We start from the raw sequence: 21161 nt of genomic DNA on the forward strand, positions 1-21161 counted from the left end.
CTTTTTTTAAAAAATATTTTATAAAATATTTTAACGATAATTTCTTTCAAACTTGGCCTTCTTCAGAGAAAGGTGTATAAAGTAGAAATACGGTTTTTTCTCTGAGCTAAATTCTGAGTTTATTTGACAGAAACTTCAGAGCAGGGGAATTGCAGATTTGCAGAGAAGTATTTATACAGAAAATGCTTGCCTGTTTACCCAACTGGAGAGCCAGGGAATGTCAGATGATTTAGTTGACTAATTGTAGTGAAGCAGCATGTCTTGAATTAAGGATATCTGAGATCAATCACAGTTAAAAAAGCCTAAGAAAAACTGGCCAGAAAAAAAAAAAAAAAAAAAAAAAGAGAGATTAATGAGTAATCCAGGGAGCAGGTAGTTTTTCTGCGGATATTTTCCAAATGCAAACAGTTATCAAATTCTTTAAATCATTGCTGTCAGATTCTTCACTTAGCTCCATTACCTTGCTTCTCATTGGTTTGCTTTATCTTGCACATGGTCCATTTGTTTAGGAAGGAATTTGATTCAGGATTTATATTCCACTGGTTTACACATGCCACAGCGTCCTTATCTCCAGATCTGAAACAATAACAGCAATTAAAACAGCGCCTACATTTCCTTCCATTTCCTGGCTTGCCAGTAATAAGAAGTCCCTGCAGAGGGGAGCTTGGCTGGTGGTGTTTTGTGATTTCTCAGATAACAAGAGCTTCACATTTCTGTGGAATTCCCATTTGCCAGCGAGCTGCTGCTGCTGCTGCCCTGATTGATATATGACTGCAATGGCACTTTTCCATTTGACATTCCCCCTCTCTCTCCCTCTCTCTCTTAAACAACAGCCCTAACTTTTGTGTGTTGCAAATATAAAAGGCAAGCCATGTGACGGAGGGACAGAAGAACAAAAGCATTTGGAAGTAACAAGACCTCTTTCAGCTCTCCAAAGGGTTTGAGGGAAGCAAGGAGTGGTGCATTTTCCAAAGGTAAGCATGCAAATAAGAGATTCCTTCAGATTTTGAGTGTTACACGGACTTAAACTGTGTGCTTAATCTCCTTATCTGACAAAGACATATTCTGCTTGTACCTTTTTTTAAATTAAACTGTGTTTAAATGGAATCAACACAGCTCTAGTCCCTGTGTCTCCTTATTCTTGTGTCCTTATCTCCTGCCTGAAGGTTGCCTTTATGTGGTCAAATAGGTGGCCCAGGGTGCTTCTGAGCAACTTGGTTAAACACCTATTCTTGTGAGCATGCTGAGCTCCAGCCTGCAGCTCAGTGCTGGCCATAGCTTGTGACTCTGGAGTGAGTGGACATGCCGGTCTCAGCCCTGAATTCTCCGAGAGAGCGCTGGTATCGCCAGCCCCCCCTTTGTGCCACTACAATAGGGCTCTACGAGCACGGGCAAGCCTGCTGCTTTAAAGTTGGACTGTTTACTTGCATCACTACTTGCGCCTGCTGTTCTCTTGCCAGTCATCCGCTGGAGCGCTCAGAATAATCTGAAACAACAGGCAATATTTATTTCTAGCTTTGCGTCTCACGCTTCGCGGGAGCACTCATAATTCGCACATTATTATTTATCCAAACTTCCGCAAGGCTTTCCAATGGACCGGGCAGCGCTGGTGGCGGGTTAGGACAGATTTAGCACGCACTCTTCATTGGCTGGGAGCTGTGAGGAAAGCCCCGGTGCCCGGCTTTGCTGGGTGCCCGGGGTATATCTGGAGGTGGCTGTGCCGCCCGCAGCTGGCACCGGAGGATGCTGCGCGACCCCGGACCGCCCGCTGAAGGAGAGAGGGAGGCTCTCCTCCGCTCCCGGCAGATCATTTCCCTGTGTGTCAGCGCCAGAGGCACGAGCAGGACTGTTCTCTGTTTCTCTGGGACGAAGGAAGAATTCCGCTGCCGTGACCGAGCGTCAGGGTAGGGTGACTGCGGGCTCGGGAGCGGACACTGCCCGGAGAGCGAGGAACAGCCCCGGCTCCCCGCCGGGACCAGGTGAGCGAACAAGCATCTATACAAGTTCAATGGGACCAGCAGCAAAGAGCAGAGTAACAAAGAAGACCAGACTCAGGACTGGGTTAGCTGCTGCTGCAGTGTCACACGCAGTGTGTGCTGGGGGGGAGATTTTCTTGTGACAAATCTGGATTTGCAAGGTGGGGTGTGTGTGTGCCTCTCTGTGTGTGTGTGTGTGCACTGACTCTCGTGGGACTGCCAGGCAGATTTCTTATCCTGCCTTGCAAGTTCATTGAGATTTCTCTCACAGCCTCCCTAAAACACACCTCACTTGTTTCTGCCAGGGAGAGACAGCATGGCAAGTAACTCCTCAAGGTTTCTGCAGCTCTTTAGAGATTAAACAAATATTTCCTATATGCTACACGTTACTTACAGTTCCTAAAGATTATAACCGTGGCTGAGAGGAAGGAACTCTGCCTGTTGAAAAAGGACTGGCAAAAGGTTTTTTAAAACCACTAATAGGACAAATTCACTTGAAGGCAAACGATTATTTAAAACCAACAGTGGGGACAAACTCACTTGGAATCAGTACTTTATTGCAAAGTTATTTTCTAATAGAAGCAATCCAGCTGCCTGGTGTGGCAAGAAGTGTGGCTGTAATAATCACAGTGCTGTTATTTGTCCCTCCTCTAAAGAATATATCTACATATTAAGACTTGTACCTATTATTCCCCCCCCCCTTCCCCCCTTCCTTTTGAATTACTAATAATGCTCACTTTTGCTCTTGCTGTGGGACCTTACTCATATTTGTGAGTAGTTATACACATGAATAATTTCCTGGACCTAAATAGAACTATTTGGTGAGTAACTACTTATCAGCTTGAATCAGGGATTCCCAATGTGACTTATATATTCACTGATATGCTCTTGCTGCTAATTAAATCTTATTTTGTATTCCAAAACGATGCTGTAAGATTTTCCAGTTAAAAAACAAATGTGGAAACAATAGGTATTTCAAGCTTACAAAGTAAAATTTGCAATTTGATTTAGGGACAGGGTATAATTAGGGGCTGCTGATGATTAGTTACAGGCTCATTTTGCTATCTGAAGGTGTCCCATGTAGGTTTCCTGGGTTTGTGCAGTGCCTGGTTTGGATCAGATTAATGTGTGCTGATGCCTGGCCTTTGCAGAGCAGGATATTTGTTATGGACAGTCTTGGGTGCAGTTTGCAGTAGCAGTACCCCAGGTAGCTCCTTAGGCTGATTCCCACAAAATCCATCTTCCCCACTGGAGCCATCCCTCATTCACCTTTGAGGCTTGTGGTGGCATCTGCACATTCTGGCCAGGGCTGCAGTCTCTCTTGCCCAGGTGGGCGGGAGATGAGTCACCTCCTCAGGAGCTCACACTGTTGCCTGCTGTGACTCATTTGACAGGGAATCCTCCCGTGGTTGGCTTCATTTCCCATTTCTCCTGGGGCTGACTTTGCCCCCTTCCTGGTTTGTCAGCTCTCAGATGCACTAGCAAGTGCTCAGGGTTGTCCTTGGAACTTGGAGAGAATTGACTATCTATGGTGAAAGCTTGCATGAAACCACTGAGACATTAATTTTTGCAACTTGTCTGGTGGATTGTTTGTTTAACCGAAAGAAAACAAAGTCCTCTCCTTCTCCCTCCCCACCTCCCAATCACTATTTTAATCACAATTATAAATATTTGATAGTTATATTTTAAGTATTCCAAATTTCTCTGTCTCATACTCCTGGAGAGACTTGTCCCTGTGTGTTTTAGAACGGTTTTGCTACATGAGACTCTAGCCCCCTGTTATTTGAGCAATCCACCTCTGGAAGCCACATCAAAGAAAGACACAAAGTCCCTGTGGCAGCAGCTATGGGGTAACTTGCTGGGGCAAAGGATTTTTCCCTAACCCCATTCACTGAGCTCTCAGAGTCCTTAGGGTTTATAACCCTTCCAAAAACTCCTCAGAAATGAAACCCCTGTGACTGTAACCCCCCCATACACAACAGGCCCAGCTAAACTTTTGCCCTCTGTGATATCTTGTTCCCCCGGATCATTGTCGCTTGTGTAAACACATGTTTCTTTTCATCAGTGTTAAGTGTTCTGCCTCTCAGCTCCCCTGCCCTTCTCCATGTCCTGGTATCTCAGGATGGGGTGAATAGCCATGTCCAGATCACCTTTTTTCTGCTGCCTGACTTCACACTTGACAGTCCTTTTGCTGAAACTCAACTCAGTGGCAGGAGAATGGATTAGTTGGGTCAGGTTAGCTCAGGTGTCTGAGCCAAGAGCACCCCACTTTGACCATGCTCCTGTGCATGCATATAAAGAGATGTTGCAGTCTCTGCTGGCTGTGATCAGCTGTTATTTCCTTTTTATATGTGTCAGTGTGGAACATATTAAAATTTCTCAGTAGTGGTATGTTAGGAATCCCTCTGATGCCCCACCTCTAACTTAGCAGAACAATAAAAGCAAGGTTGTAGTAAGCCTTTGAGCAGCTGGTCGTCTATATATTCCTCCTTTTCTCACATAATCTAATTCAAACTATTATCTGGGTAGCAGTGGCACTACCACTTCCAGACACCATCAGTCCTTGTCCTGTTTGCTGGAATTTCATTGTGTGGTATGGAGATCCTTTCTACTGGAGTGTAGCCTCTCTTCTGGTGTGAGAGTAGGGGTCTGTTGGTGCCATGGAGACACTGGTCCTAGGAATTCCTCCTCCTCATTGCTATTTTTCAGCTTCTCTTTGTTATTTTTCTAGCTGCATCAATCATTTTTATGGCTCACGCTTGTCACATTTTCGTTCTTGTTATTACTGAGCTGCAGACTGTGTCGGGCCGAGGCAGCACAGGTTGCGTTGCCCTTTAAGACATGTGGGTTGAGGATCTGAGTTAATGCCTCAGCTCTGGTTTGGCAAAGGTTAAGCATACCATGGCAGTGACAATCACATTTCTGTCATAGCAGCACGGCTCAAAGGGAGTGGGACCTAGGGGAAAGCTGCTGCTCCCCTTGTTAGAAGACATAGAATTGTTACCATGAGCCAAATATTTAGGTTCCCTAATTATCAGAGGATGAGGTATATGGATGGTGGCCTCAATGCTGCCTGTGTATAAAAGAGGAAAGGATTTTGCCCCTGGGGTCAGAAGAGAGGGAACATCCCCTTCAATCATGTGCTGTCTCCAGCATGCATAACACTCTCTGCTGGTCCCAGTGGCAGGGATGTGTTTGCTTAATGATAAAGAATAAAAAGACCATTTCTACTCCTGCATCTATTGATAATTACAGGCCTTTGAGTTTGCTGGAAAATATGCAAAAGAAAGAGAACAAAAACTGCCCACCTGCTCGTAACACACTCCAACAGGTAGAGGACACATACCTGAATGCCCTAGACCTCTCAGCAACTTGTAATTTGGCCAAGAGTAATTTTGCCTCCTGTTGGGTCATAAGACTGAAGTAGAGGTAATTACTGAAGCAAATCCTATAGCTAATGCTTGGCTGGGAACACTTGCACTGTAGCCAGCAGCCACCCTTGCTGGTTTGCCTCCTGAGAGGGATGGGCAGCCCTAGACAGCTCAGCTCTGCACCTGGTGCTTCACCAAGGAGTAATCCCATCCAGCACCCTCTGGATGGATGACCAAGTGGAAAATTGTATTCCTCTGCTGTCTGAGTCTCGAGACCATGACTACCCTGCTATTCAGTGAGACACAAGAATAAAGAAAGAATCCAAGGCTGGCATCACCTCACCATTAAAAGGCTCTACTCCCTCATTAGAGAGATATCCCATGCATGCCCCTAATCAATCTATTTAAAGCTTCCTGGAAGCAGGAAAAGGAAAGAATAAAAATACAAGCACTCTTTTGTCCCCCAGTAGTTATTCTTTGGGAGTGCATTAAGCCCTTTTCTCCGTGCTGGCCTGTGCCTGTCTGCTGGCCGGGCGCCAGCCCGCAGTACCCGCTGGAGTTTGTTATTTCAACTGCCGAGCAGGAAGGCACCTCCTGCTCCCCCTCTCCTAGTACCTGAAGGGCTGGAAATGTTCTTGGGAACTTCAAAAGCAGAGGGAAGTTCAGACAGCTCAAGTGCCATTCAGCTGGATTTCTTCCACCTCATGCACCGGGTCGCCATGGCAGGAACATTTTTGGGGCCTTAAACGAGCCCGGGGAACCAGTCCCATGTGTGCTCATCCCACGTGTGCTGAGGCTCCCAGGGTGCTTCCATTACGTTTACTGCAATTGCCAAGTTGTTTCTTATGCTTCACATGCCATGGCCTTCCTATTTTTTTATTTTTTCAGTTTCCTCTCAGTCACAGGCATTCATCTCCTGAAATATTAAGACTTAAGGAAATCTCATAGTAAAAAATGGTTTCCAGGAGTTTCTCTCATCACAGCTTTAGTAGGACCAGAAGATGGACATCTTTACCACGGACAACCAGATAAAGAGGCTCAAATTTCCTTCTTCTGAGCCTGTTTTCCTTCTTGCTGCCTTTTTCTTTCCCCTCTCCTCTTGCCCAACAGCTGCTGCCAGCTCTGGCCAGGAGTGTGTGTTGTTTGTGTACCCTCTGTGCAGGCACACACTGCCCTGCTGTGTGATGGGTGGATGGAGCTCCTGGACCATGGATGAAGACATTCCCCTTGGCATGGAAGGGGACAAGCTCCAGCACAGCTGGATGTCAGGAGAGCAAATCCTCTTAAGCACAAGACCTTGGGGGAACATTCACTTATTTAGAGCTGTAAGGGTCTCACTCAGTATTTGGTTTGGTATTTGCCTTGCCTCAGGATGGGAAGAAACCTGTTCAAATGTTGTGTGGAGGCATTTCTCAGACAACTGGGCTTGCCTGTGTTCACCTGCTGCTGCCTGGCTGCCACTTGGCCACTCAATGGCTCTGTCAGGTGTTTCGACAGGCAGCTGCAGAGTGAAGTGAGGATTTTTGATAGCATGCACAGGAGACCAGCTCCTACACTGCTGGCACAGAAATGACCACAGTAAAACAGCTAGATAAGCAGATCACATTTACTTACAGAGCTAAAAGATACGCTGGAACTGACAAAGGCTCTGAGGTGGTTCTACAAAAAGCAGGGCCAGACACAGCCTCTCATCTGGGGCTGCCTCTCCCGCTCCATGAACTGTTCTTTGGAATGGCTTGGATTGTCACGGATTCAGTCCCACAGCACTTCCCAAGCTGTTCCCAGGCATGGTGTGGATGGCTGCATGGGCTGGGAGCCACCTGAGTGCTGTGGGTGCTGAAGGATCTTTGGGAACAGACCACGCTGCCTCTGTCATGGAGAATTCAACCCTGCAGAACAAACCCCTGGGGAGCCTGACTGAGTAATTTGCCCATCACAGTTGTTTCCACTCCAATCAAGACCTTGGAGAGTGAAGTTCCAAAATCCTTATCTTCCTGGAAAATCAAAACTTTTCTAAATTTGATAAAGTTCTTGAGAAATCCATTTTTGTCTCATGGAGAACTTTGTGAAGCTTTTTTTTCTCAGAACAGCAGTGAATTGACACACATGCACATATATATACATACGTGGTTAGTGACAATTTTTTCAGTCTGGAGTTTGGAGAAACTGAATAGTCTTGCAACTCTTCTGTTTACATAACAAATTCAGATTGAGGGAACTACATGGTAGGATCCAAGTAATTGTGTTTACTAAATATGCACAGCATGCAAGGCCAGGCTTAAGTTATATACATACACTGCTGCTTCAACAGGATTTTGGCAGCCTCCAAAACACAAAAAGCATTGAGTGACTTAAATGGTGCCTTCATCTTCAAGCAGGAGTCTCAAACACAGAAAATGTCCAGCAAATGAAGGCCAAGCTGAACACATATGCATGCCTAATATGGGGGGCTCAGGGAACTGACTAGAAGTACACCATAAATGAGCTTTTCCACTGCTCCCTTCCCACCTCCCAGGGTAAGAGCTGTGCAGATCCAATAGACCTTGGGAGAATTGCTCAGCTCTTTATTTTTTCCAAGATACATAGCAAAAAGGGAATTTCTGTTTACGTTCTCACAAAGTGACTGGCTAAATAATTCCAGATGATGGAATGTTCTTCTGTCCTCAAAGCAAAACAAAACCTTAGCCTTCACCACTCTCCAAATGATATTAAAACTATGATAAGAAATCATTATTATTCAGAAAGCAGTTAATAAGAGTGTGGATTTGGAAAAACAACCCTAACTTTGCACCCATGTCCACATGCAATACAGTCTTAGACTGTGTGTTAATACAGTTTTTCTTTGTGATGTCTTCTATTTTTCCATGAAGTTTTTAAGCTAACAGCAGTTTTAGGTAACAGCTGTAACAAGCCTTAGTGTGTTATGTCTCTATGAAATCCTGAAAACTAGGTATATGGAAAGGAAACGAAGCCATTGCTAATGAAATGTACTTCCCATATCTCAGTGAATTCTGAAAAAAAAAAAAAAGTGAAGTAGTGATTATCATCCACTGTTAGGCCATATATTTTTGTAGCAAATTTTCAGCCTGAGGATATAAAGTTACATTTGCATCTTTTTCTTTACAGGATGGTGTAAAGTGGGAGGGTTTAGGTTTCCTTTTGGTTAGCTTGGCAGACGAGCTATCTACCACAGGTTTTGCATGGAAAGAAAGTGAGGAAAAAACAGCTGAAATAGAAGAAAATCTGCTCTGTGAATTTGTTGATTTTAATAAAAAAGGGTATTTTCCAAATGAAACAAAATGTCATTGTAATGATGATTTATGAGCACAGTTGTACTTGCTTCTGTTCTTTGGACAGAAGTATAGACGGGAAACTGCTTATGCCAATCCTGATAGCATGTGCTATCTAGGATTTTATAATTTCAGATAGCATTTCAAAAGGAATGCAATTTTTAACTTAAAAAAATAATAATATTGCTAAGTTCAAGTGAAATGGCATTGCACAATATCAGCTGGAAATGGAAAATATCATGCCACCGTACGTCATCATGGTGATGTACCTAAGTGAAAATATTTTGATTTTTTTTAACAGAATCAAAAATCTACACCCTAACTTCCATGTGTTTAAATGTCCCTCTAAGACTTTTTCTTCCATATATGTTATATGTGTTATATATAGCATATGTGCTTGAACAATGTATGTGCCTGCTTCCCATAGTTATGTCAGGAGATATACCTACACATTTTACCAGTATGTCTATAAACAACTGTAACCACTTATTTCACAAGAAATGGATCACACTTACAATGGTTTTCTCTCTTTTTTCTTATAAATATGTGATACTTTTTACTTCTTTCAAAGTATTGTTACCAAAACCTGCTACATTTCTTTCTTAGTGAAGTATCAGGGCAATTTTAAAAGGTTGTGGAAGTGTTAATAATTTTTGTGCTGTGCTTATCCTGAGGAAGGTACAGCCATGTTCCTTTTCTCACACTTTTCCCTGTGTCTTCCCAGCTTTCTCAGAGAGTTTTCATGAGGCAGACTCTGTGTCATCCAATTATTTCCTGAAGAAAACTAGGGAGATAAGCCTTTGAAAACTGAGCCAGGACTTCAGATTTCTCTCACTGTATTAAATCATACTGATCAAAACCATGGAAAGATATAGAAGCACAGAATTAACAGTGGGACAGAGAGAATGGGAAATGGGGATCCCTGGGTGTAGTATCACATGAAATGAGACCGTCTAATATCAAGTAAATTTATTTGGACAGAGAGGGAATTACTGGGTGTGTAATAATGATTAACTATGTTGGAGGGAGACCTTGCCAAGCAGCATGTTTTGGTCAGCCTCTTTATAAAAAAGAATAGGAATGTAGGTAAAAGGTTAAACATGGAGAAAAAAATAGTGCATCCCTCCTCCTGTTAGCTAATCCTTGGGCATCATCTGCATGAACTGGAGTAGCACAGTTCACTTCGGGGAGGGAGTCTGTCCCAGCTCCCGTGACCCAGAGATTTCTCTCCTATGCTGCTGAAATGTTTGGAGGGATATTTATCGACACGAATGAGGCTGTGCATAATTGTATCTGAGATTCTAAGTGTTCAGTGTTGTTTGTTTAAGTTCTTTTTACTGCAAAGCCATAGTATGTTTTTAATGCAGCATTTGCTGAGGAAAATATACCAGGTCATATGTCAGACTCTGGGAGAAAAAAAATATTGTCATTTAAATCCACAGTCACATAATTTTTCCTCTCCTACTTAAGCACATGGATAATAGCCTGAAACAACAACAACAAAAATGTCTAATACACAGAGCATCTTTGTCTCTCTAACACACAGAGCATCCCTAATAACATTTCTTCCCAGCATGAGACTTCGGCTGTCACATCAGCGCCATCCCAGCTTGGATGAACTCTGGAAGTATTTGTCACTGCTAGGCACTCCTCTCACAGAAGTGGTGGAGGAGGCTATAAAGCAATATACAAATCATCAAGCACTCTGGTGGGGAGGCTGTTTGGGAGATGAGGATCAGTCAGTTTAGAGGACTGCCAGCAAACCAGAAAACAATTTTGAAAGAGGCTTGTATAAGGCAGTAAAGGCACACATCAGCTCTTTAAATACTCAAGAGGCTCTGCCAGAGCATTTCTTTGTGAGTAGAGAACTGTTTTATCTTAAGTTTCTTCTGAAAGTCTTTGCACTTTTAAGTGTACTGATGAGTATCCTTTGACTATCCTTCATCGGGCTGTGTTTAGATGGATAATTCACAGCTCTTTCAAGTTATATCTGTTTGTATTTAAAGTGAAATTAATCACCCAGTTGGGACTACAGACTTTGTGAGAAGGATCAAGGGACTGTGAAGAAGCAGCTGATGGAGATACTTTCCTTCCCCTGCAGGCACAAATCTCTGGGCAGCGTTTCAGGGGCTGTCCTGTACCTGTTTCCTGGAGAATCTCCTGATCTCCAACATGAAACAGAAATCCAGATGCCTGGATAGATAGCCATATGTCTCCACCTGAACATATTTCTTCCCAATAGATAGCTGGGATAGTACTTGGATATTATGGAATAATAAACGTATTTTTCAGATGCTGTCCTTTAATTAGTTGGGAAGACACTGACACCCAGAAAGTGCTGCCTGACAAGTAAGCAAACAAAGCCTGGATGTGTGTGCATGGGAATTTGGTACTCAAAGGGCAGGACAGTTCAGCCAGAGGCCTGGGTGGTTCCTCATGCAGTGCAGGTCGCTGGGAGACCACTTTGCTCATGCCTTGGCTCGGACCTTTAGCATCCCTCCACCCTGGGGATGTCCCTTGTCCCTGCAGCTGCAGGGCACGGCCAGGCAGCCTCCAGAGCCACAGCTCAACCTGCCTCCAGCCTCTCCATGTGCTGCCTGGGCCTGACATTCCCATCTGTAATGTGGAAGACAGCCAAGCTTTGCCCTTCTTTGACACTTTGAGTGGGTACACAGTCCTTTCAATTTGCAGGAATTTCTGACGGATTTCATCACCAAATGAAAAGAATGGCATTGCACTACTTGTGATGTTGAAAGTCAAAAGTCATTTAATCTCCCTTTAATGATAGAACAATGCTAAAAATAACAAGGCTTTGACATCTCCTTCCTTAAGGCCATATTCCTTACCTACTGTGGGAATGATGCTCATTCTGAGCAGGTTTTTTTGTTAGCACAGGTCCTGAGTGCCTTAATACTATTTATGTCTATTTTCTCTAGAGGTCTTTTTGCTCAGGATTGTGATTTATGTTGCTTTTATTCCAGCTGTGCGGGAGATTCTTTGATGTATTACAACCTCATCAGACTCCAATTTGAGAAGAAGAATGACAGCTCGGACACTTAAACCAGACTTTTCACCATCCTGGAAAGGAACTGGCTTCCAGAATTTGGAGGGTTTTTGATGCTCTACCTCCCTCTGCTGTTACCAGCGAGAAGTTCCTCGACAATGGGAAATCATGTACTCGCAGCTTCGATTTCCATGCTCTCGCTGCTGGTGATGATGGGAGACACGGACAGTAAAACAGAGAGCTCCTTCCTGATCGACTCCGACCCCAGCCGCTGTATGAGGCACCACTACGTCGACTCCATCAGCCACCCTCTCTACAAGTGCAGCTCCAAGGTAAGGCTGCTAAAAATAGGTTAGAAACTGGTGTAAAATAGTTGGTAATTGTTAAGCATGTACTAGTTTGGTTATTATATTGTAAAAGCGGTTAAATTGTTAGTTATAAGAAATGTGGTACTCAGCGTATGACACCTAAGCAAAGTGCACCACCCCCAAGGGAAACAGCCTGGTCAGAAGTGTAATGGGCCAAGCGCCTTAAACCTTCATGCATATAAAGGATCCAAAAAGAAACCAATCCAAAGGGACAAAAAAACAGGATAAAAAGGGGTTTCTGACCTAGGGAAGCTGTGCTGCTCCACCTGGCGCATCGGGGACATCGCTGCTGAAGAGCCCCAGCGCCGGCGCTGCAGCATCCTCGGCGGGGTCGCTCCTGCTCGGCCCGCGGCCCCCTTGCTCTCGGGTTTCCTGCTGTCGGGATGACCCGAGAGTCCCTTTTTCCCAGCCCGATGGTCGAAGAAAGAGTCGGGATTCTTAGGCTTTGGTTCACAAGGTTGTTTATTGTCTCGTATCTAAAATATTTTTTCTCAGACATGCAGAGGTCCGTTTAGCAGGTCTGTCAAGGGCACACTGCCCATCCCTGGGCTGGTGTCTACATTTTATACTATGAATTATATATACATATATACTATGTATTTTATTTATCATTATTTTCCAATACCTATCACCTATGTTAGACAGTCCGTCTCTACTCTAAACCAGTCTAAAAGTGCCAGCATCACCCAGAACATGGAGGTTAGGAAGGAGAAAGAAGGACAGGGAACGCCCAAATTCCTCCATCTTGGGACTCCAAACCCCTGTTCTAAAAATCCCAGAAATTCTACTTTTCACCCTATGACAACTACTATTATGCTACTTAAACTATTGTGACTTGTGATTCTTCATACAAATTTGGTAATTTGCTCCATGGGTCAAAATCAAAGTCACAGGTGCCTTTGGCTGCATGCCAGGGTTTCAGAGCCCCCTGCCAGGGGCTTGAGTCATCCAGGACAGTCAGAGAGATGTCCTGGGTTCCAACACCTTGCTTTAGGCCTTTTTATTACAATAAATGCTGAAATCTCTTTAGTACCGGGAGTCTGGTCCCCTTTTTAACAAGGCTCCCCTCACCTCCTCACAGCTTCGAGGGAAGGGTTGTTAAAATGAGCCATTCTGGGTGATTTTCTCTGTGTGAAGTCCTATCTCCCAGAATCTAGCAGCAGAGACACGCAGATGTGAAGATGTCTTGCGAGTACATAAGAACTGGGACTGGAGATGAAGGCTCTTGACTCGCTTTTCAACTTTTCAAAAGGAGAAATTCAAGATGATGGTAAAGCTTATGTGCAGTAAATTACAAGATTGAAAGAAGTACATTTTGGATCTCAGCTGATGGCCCCAAGGAGATGAGCTAGTTCGGAAATTTAGATTACCCCAGTCACCCCATCATCCTTCAAACAAATGTTTAATTTGGAGCAAGTTCATAGCTACTACAGGTGAAGTGCTGAGATAAAGCACCAAACTGTAAAATGGTAATTAAAAAAAGGTTGTGAAGAATATTGCTTATTTTCTCCCTGCCCACTCCCTTTTCAAAGCCTTTGTTTACATGAAGAATGACACTTGGATGGTAACTGTAGGACTTAGGAGCAGACAGAAATACAAGATTGACTTTCATTTGGGATTTCAAGCCTGAAAAGTTTTGTGTCAAAGTGGTTTAGCAGCCTGTGCATGTAGCCTACAGCCATTTATTTCATTATGTGGAGAAAAAGAATTGGGAGAAACAATGGGAAAATCCTTGCTAGTCCCTTTTGTCTTGTCCTAATTTGTTCTGTCTGAGTTAACACAGTCCTTACATTCAGATGACTGGGCCATTCCTCTGTCCCATGGGAAGGGGCTTGGCCTCAGGCACTCACATCCCAGGATTAAGGAAGGGGAAGGACTGCCAGCTCCAGTGCTTTTGCCAGCCCTGTGTAGGGTAAGAGAGGGATGGGAGGCTGGTGTGTGACTGGGTTCATCACCAGAGGGGTGTCCCTGATGGCAAACCCCAGCAGCAGGGTTCCTGGGAGAATTTACAAGGAGGATCCAGAGCTGGGATGGATGCAGTGCTGGCTGCAGATGCCTTCATGTGCAGGAATTCCTTTGCTTCCCACAATCAGTGCAGGGGTGAGGGAATGCCACAGATAGCTGCAGATCATAGAAGCTGAAATAAAGCACAAAGAGAAGTGCCCACAGCAAGTAAGACCTGCTGGGTGCTCTGTGCACCAGCACAGCTGCTATCCTGGCCAAAATTCTGCAGCCAGGCTCATCCTGTGCCTGCTCAGCAGAGAGGGGCTGGCAGCCTCAAAACGGGGCACAGGGAGCCTGCTCTGCTCTGGGCTGCCTTACACTGTTCTCTCAGCAGTGCTCTGCTGGTTTTGCAAACCATGCCTGATTCACAGCAGTGGGAGCCCAGAGACTTTTGCCCTACTTCTTCTGAATCCAAACAGCAAAATCATCCATTACTTGAGATTCAGGAGAGGTCTTTTGATTTACTTTTAGGCTAGACTAGAACTCCCTACCATCTGGGAGACACATGGCCTTAACACAGAGAACTGCAGACGTGCATCTCTTTGTGCAATATTGATTTTATTGCAGTTCACTTCAGCAAGAGGCAAAAGTGACAAAGTGTAGGTGTGTGGGTGGCTTTTATTTACAGGTATCTGTGTGCCACCAGTCCTCCCCTCTCTGGACCTTTCTGATCACCTGTTAGACCTAAGAAGAGGGAGGGAGGGAGGGAGGGAGGGAGGGAGGAAGGAAGGAAGGAAGGAAGGAAGGAAGGAAGGAAGGAAGGAAGGAAGGAAGGAAGGAAGGAAGGAAGGAAGGAAGGAAGGAAAAGAACCCTTTGACAATGCACTTTTTAGCTTCCCCAATGACAGAGAAAAGCAAAAAATAATCAGGCCTTTAGGAGTGGGGCTGATGGAAGTGAGAACACAGAAAGCATTGTAATGAAAACCATATCATTTCAAAAGCTTTGAGGAAAAAAGTTGTTGACATAAATATTAGCAATTCTGGCTGCAAAACTCAGTGATTCTTTTCAAATGAAGCCTTTAATGGAAATCATGCTTGAAAATATCGCATATTCTGGCTTCCCGAAGTCCACAACAGTTTCAAGAACACTTCTATAACAATACTGTGAACTGTATGGACTTTCTCATGAAGTGGAAAATGAAAACAGTTTCCATACAAAGTCAAATAATTTCTTAGAAAACTCTCTTAATTCAAGCTCTTTTTTTTATGTTGTTTGGGGTTTTTTTTGTTTGTTTGTTTGTTTTGTTTTATTTTGTTTTGTTTTAAGGTCTTAGGTATCTGAATCATTCTGGTAGACATATGGCTTCTGTTCTGGATCTAGTAGCACATAAATACAGAGGAATAATAGACATGCTAATTAAAACTAGATCCAATGTTTGTTTATATCTATACCTTATGATAAAATGTAACCAGGACAAAAAAAGGAAAGTTCTGTGGGAGTAGCTGTGGGAATTGTGGTGCCTCTTGTTTCCACCAAGTTTCCACTGTGGAAGCTTGGAATGACAGTGTCAAGCAGAGACTTTGCCCTTTTTTGGGGCGATGTTTTCACTGAGATATCCTTTCTCACTCCATATGTTTTCCCTTTTGGTGCAGCATGGAGTTACAGAAGTCAAAAGTGGCTTCAGAAATTGCAAGACATATTATGTTTGCTGTCTGTCCTGGTTGAAAAAGGATTATGTCCACTGTGGCTCTCTGTGGAGGCTGCCAATTGCACCCACATGGGAAGTAGATTTAAATATCCAGCCAATATAATTTAATCATTAAAATCCCTTTTGCTCATGGCCTCAGGCAGGCGATGAAAACAGTTTTCCAAATCCTTTGGAAACATGGTCTATTATAGTTACAAAAAGTACAAAAGAGACACAAAAGGGGTATGGAAGAAGGCCTTTAGTTTCAGAAAAGCTGTTTTCCTTTGTCTTCAGGGAAATGTTTGTATCAGCTCATGAGGTATTCCCTTTCCTGACTACACTGGATTTATCCTGACCTCTGTCATGGAGACACACTTGTCTCCATCAATGTGCTGGGTTCCCTCACTGCTCCCAGAGCCCCCCAAATTCCAGTTTGGCTGTCACACGTGCTTTGTCCAGATGTGCCAGAAGTGTGCTACCACTGACAGTCTCAGACTAAAGAATCCAGCCCAGGGAGACACAGAGCAGATGAAGAAAGATTTAGCAGATGTTTGAAGACATTAACTCCTGAGGTAGCTCAGGAGATTTTCAGTAATGCCTGCTTGCAGCCAGGCCACGGGAACTGTGTGAAAATCTGTTCTCAGGCATCTCAGCCCATCTGCTTTTGGGCTTCAGCTTGTTGCTGGAGGTGCAGAAAAGAGGACTACAAACACCATTAATAACACACCAGTTCACAGCTTCTGGATTTCCAGAATACAGCTCAAATTATCAGAGTCATATATTGCCTCAGATTCAGGTTGCTCTCTTTTGTACCTATGAGACCATTGACTTTAAATAATAATGATAATGATAACGATAATGATAACAATAATGATGATGATGATGATGATGATAATGATGATGATAATGATAATAATATTCTTCTCTAGCTGCTCATAGACCCATGTGTTGTAGGACACTGTGCTTCTGGATCCAGCCTTGCAAGGTGACAAGCACAAACTCTCATGTGCAGGGGCCAAGGGGAGCCAAGAGGTGTCAGGTTATCAAATACCCACATGTTTTTACCATATTTACACACCCACTCTATCATTGTGCAATGCATCATAGCACGACTAATTATTTAGGCGATAATCTCTATTGCACTATAGTACATGAAGCAATAAGCAGCCAGTGCAATTGATTAAAATTCAAAGCTTTCAAAGTACGTGCTATTTCCAGCTCATTTGCACGCCTGCCAAAATCTACTGGTGCTGTTCTGGATTTATGAGGAGGAAGGTAAATTTTGGTTAGGACTTTAGGTCGCCCAGAAGGTTAGAAAGCTATGAAAATGGGAAATTTGATATTTTTTAGCCTGAAAGTTCAACTTGATAACCTTGGGTTTGTGGCATTGGTAAGAGTTTACACTGTCCTTCAAAAACAAGGAATAAAACCAACATGGTGTGATTCTACATGATATAAATCCTGACTTTAATCTTATGGAAAACTAACTAGCCAGCAAAATTGCAGATTAAAATCAGAGCCTCCACAGATTAAAAAAAAGTTTTTAAAGAAAAGGATTAGAAATTATAAATTGTAAATTATAAATTATAAATACAGCAGCACATTGACTAAATATTGGTTGGGTTTGTATTAGGAAGCCAGCTGTTAATATTGAGACAGATATTGGCACATCAGATAATTCTATCCTATAATTACTCTGGATAACTCTTCTCTAGTCCTGCCAGTTTCATGAGGGTATGTTTTTTTATTGGCATTTCTGAAAGTACCTGCAGATACTGGACCAGATGTGTACCATAAAAATTCTTAGGGTAACAGAACCTGACTGATTTTTCCAGCTCCTGAAGCATCAAATAGCAGAAGTCTGCCCCACACTACAGCAGTGTGTGCTGTCACATTTAGGCTGAAATCATAGAAATGAACTCTTGGAAAGGACTCTAGGGACACTCTGAACCTCCCCAAAAGCAATTTCTGGCTGTTGTACATCCCCCTGCACCACTCCTGAGGAGATTTCAACTCTATTGTCTCTTCAAACATTTGTCAGGTGCTGTTGGATTGCTCTTCACCCCCAGAATTTATTGATGATCTCCAAGGTCTGTTCCAACCTGGTTGATTCTGTGGTACAGCCAAACATTTGGGAGCAGCCTGTGACAGAGAGTGCACAGCCTGGTGAACTGGTCAAAGCAGGGGACCTGACAAGAGCTGCCAAGATGCTGGGAAGGAAATTTCTGGGTCAAATGTCCCAGTCTGCTCCTTTCCTTTGCAATACAGGCAGGATTCAATACCTGCATGGCTGGTACCTAATTAGATACCTTCACCAGCTGCCTGCCTGGGAAGTGAGGTTTGTTTAGCAAAGGGAAAAAAGTGGATCTTTATCCGTGAGTAATGAGGTGACAGCACTGCAGTGATTGTCCCTTTCATGTTCTCTGCACACTAAAGACTCTGCTATTCAGGAGCTTGGCGTAGCTGATGGGTCTAAAGCTCAGGTGTGACTCAACAGTACACTGAAATTTCCCTCCCACCATATTAATACAAACAGCTGAAGTTAATCTATGTATGAATATGCAGTATCACTGGAAGGAGACCATAAATTTATGCTACAAATCTTAAAGGATGACAGATTTGTCAGAGAGCAACAAAAGCCCATCTCTAACTAAGAAGCAAAATGGTACCAAGCACAGATCACCAGCTCATGAAGACATCTTTGGGACCTGTGTTGACTGAAAGAGTAGTTGTTAATATATTAATACATTAATACATTTTCAAGCAAAACATTTAGCGTGCAAGCATTCTTGCAAGAGTAATTTTTAAGCACTGTACAATGGATGATCAGAACCTTTCCCATGGATACAGACAGTGCTGGCATTTCTACTTGATTTCAGGAATATTCTCTCTCTCTCTCTTTTATCTCATCTTTCCTTACAACACTGACTAAAAACAAAGTTAAACATTTGATGTACCTGCTTGCATAACTTAGAGATTTGCAGCCAGTTGAGCTTATGTAATGAAAGAAGCCCCAAAAGTTTTAACACTTTAAAGTATTTGCTGTCACATTTGTAGTTATTCTTTCATATTTTCTGGGAAAAAAAACAGGAGATACATGTAGAATGGTTAAAATGTAATGTTCTTCCTTGGTTATGAGAAAGACAACTGTTTTACTGACTACTTTAGATGATGTAATAAGCTGATATTGAAGTTTATGTTGGTTAAGCAAAATTAGCTGACATGGATTTAATATTTCTGTCCCCATGGAAGAATAGGAGTCTGTTCAAATTTGTACAACACCCATTATCAAGGTGGTAGCAGCTGTTTCTAACACATCATTTGCTGAGCTTTAGAGGGTCCTTTCCAAGATTTATGTAGTGCTTAATGCTGCATCTCCTCTGCTCAGGGGGGTGGGTGTTGGGGAGTAGGTGACTGCTCAGGGACCTCCTTCCTTAGTGCCTCTTGCTGTGCAAGTCACCTTGCTCTGGTCACAGCTCACATCTGAACTCAGAATAAGAAACCTGGAGCTGCACTGTTTTTTGAAAATCTCACTAGAGAATCTTCATGCCAACCAGTCCTACTTTTACATTTTCACTGCTTTATGCCACGCAGTGCATTTTATGTAGATACAACTGATGCAATGATACATAGATACACATATAATTGCAAATACATGTGCAAGGCGATCTTTATCAAAGGAATGAGCTAGAAACTACTTCTTTAAAGCAATAAACAGAGCGTCTTCTTTATATTTCTACTTGACATGTTCATATATCTAAACTTGAGACATGAGAATTTGTAGCAATTCGTTTGGGGGGGCTCCCCGGGGAGTCCCCAGAGGAGCCCCTAGGCTGTGAGCTCTCTGGTAGAAGCAGAAAGGCAAGGAAACTCCACACGGCTTCTGAGGGTGCTGATTAGATGAGGGTTTATTGGGGGTCCCACCCCCGGGAGCAGCATGGTTTCTGAGGGAGAAAGGGAGAAGGGGGAGGGAGGGGGAGAGAAGGAGAGCCTAGGGAGAGAAGGGCCAAGAGAGAGTCTGGTCTCTCTCACACAGCTTAAGAGGGAGATTCAAAGTGGCTGCGGAATAAGACTCGGGCCAATGGGATTAGAGAGACGTGAGACTTCAGGGGAGGATCACAGGCTTGGAATAAACTGCAAATTTTCAAGGGGTGAGACAGAGCACACCATTTAACTAAAATATAACACCACAAGAACCAGCTGGTGTGTATACTCAGAACACTGGTAAATACCCAACCAAAGCAGCAGCCTGGCTGATGATTTAAGGGCTTGACTGCCACAGATCTGGAGTCAGCAAGTCACAGGTGCAGTCATGGTGTCTGGAAAGCAGGGCTGGCTGTGATCATTTGGAGCCCTAAGGTCAGTCCAGGTCCTGCAGTCCTTGTTGGTGTCAGCGCCAGGGATTTCAGGAGGAGCCTTGCTTTTCCTCCTGCCCACCTTATCCCCTCCACTCCCTCAGACACACCCAGGGGCAAAGCACGCTGTGGGGCTGGGATGCAGTGACAAAGGCCCAGCCAGGCCGGAAGGAGGCTCCCACCGCTGGTGCCGGCTGCGTGCTGGGGACACTTTTCCTAACCGCTGTGTTTTCCTTGGCAGATGGTGCTGCTGGCTCGCTGCGAAGGCCGCTGCAGCCAGACCTCGCGCTCGGAGCCCATGGTTTCCTTCAGCACGGTCCTGAAGCAGCCCTTCCGCTCCACCTGCCACTGCTGCCGGCCCCAGACCTCCAAGCTGAAGGCCATGAGGCTGCGGTGCTCGGGGGGCATGCGGCTCACGGCCACCTACCGCTACATCCTCTCCTGCCACTGCGAGGAGTGCAACTCCTAGGGACCGAGGGGCGCGGCAGACGGGGGACAAGGGGGTGCTGCTGAGGGGGAAGAGCCCCAAGAAACAATCCAAGGTCAGGCCGGTGCTCCCAGCACAGGATTGCGGCGAGGACAGGACTCACCAGGCTGGATTGAATCTGAGAGCAGAAGTACAAAATATCCTGGGTTGCTGGATGGTGCTGGTACCGCAGTGTGGGCTGTGATAAAGGCAAAAGCACGAGGACTTGTTTTTAAGAAGCCTTTCTTTTTTTCTGAAAGGATATTTTTGAGAGTTTCTTCTTTTTCAGACTCAGCTCTGACTACAGAGAGGTGCTTTTACTTGAGGCCATGGGCAGCAGGGGAACAGAGAAGAAGATCAGCCAGATGACAGCATTGCAGTCTGGAAAGTGACATTTGGACAGAGGATGGGCATCAGTTCCCACAGACAACCTCTTAACCTATCAATTTATTCTCAGTTTTCTAGTTATACTGGCCTTCAAAGCAATCTGTGCTGTTGGCAAGGGTCATCTGTTACTGACCTAGTGGCCAAATGCTGGATAACTTCAACTGTGGTTTAGCAGAAATTACAAATAAACCATTGAAAAGTGAACTGGATATGAAATGCCATGCTTGGAATACCCAGCCTAGCTGAAACAATTATTTGCACCATGTGTCATCAGAGTTCAGTGGCAAGCAACTCTTGGGAAAGGAAAGGTCA

At 44.1% G+C, this 21161-nt stretch overlaps 1 protein-coding gene across 2 annotated transcripts; it reads left to right on the forward strand.

Moving 5' to 3' along the window:
* The first annotated feature begins 1901 nt into the window (after positions 1 to 1901).
* LOC121364538 (norrin cystine knot growth factor NDP) lies at positions 1902 to 20947 on the forward strand. 2 transcript variants are annotated; one of them, XM_041487907.1, is made up of 3 exons: positions 1902 to 1979; positions 11619 to 11973; positions 20238 to 20947. In XM_041487907.1, the coding sequence occupies exons 2-3, from the start codon at positions 11755 to 11757 to the stop codon at positions 20463 to 20465; spliced, it is 447 nt and encodes a 148-aa protein (XP_041343841.1). In that variant the 5' UTR covers positions 1902 to 1979; positions 11619 to 11754; the 3' UTR covers positions 20466 to 20947. The 2 variants fall into 2 exon arrangements, with proteins under 2 accessions (XP_041343841.1, XP_041343839.1); XM_041487905.1 differs by lacking the exon at positions 1902 to 1979 and adding an exon at positions 10908 to 10986.
* The last annotated feature ends 214 nt before the right edge of the window (positions 20948 to 21161 follow it).

The sequence above is a fragment of the Pyrgilauda ruficollis genome, unplaced genomic scaffold (assembly GCF_017590135.1).
Source record: "Pyrgilauda ruficollis isolate IOZ18807 unplaced genomic scaffold, ASM1759013v1 scaffold85, whole genome shotgun sequence".
Lineage (NCBI taxonomy): Eukaryota > Metazoa > Chordata > Aves > Passeriformes > Passeridae > Pyrgilauda > Pyrgilauda ruficollis.

What these genes read in the sequence shown, in the direction of transcription:
- LOC121364538 (XM_041487907.1), top strand. Translation starts at nt 11,755, where the DNA reads ATGCTCTACCTCCCTCTGCTGTTACCAGCGAGAAGTTCCTCGACAATG. An exon ending in TCTACAAGTGCAGCTCCAAG is followed by an intron (nt 11,974 to 20,237) that starts GTAAGGCTGCTA and finishes TTTCCTTGGCAG; the next exon opens with ATGGTGCTGCTGGCTCGCTG.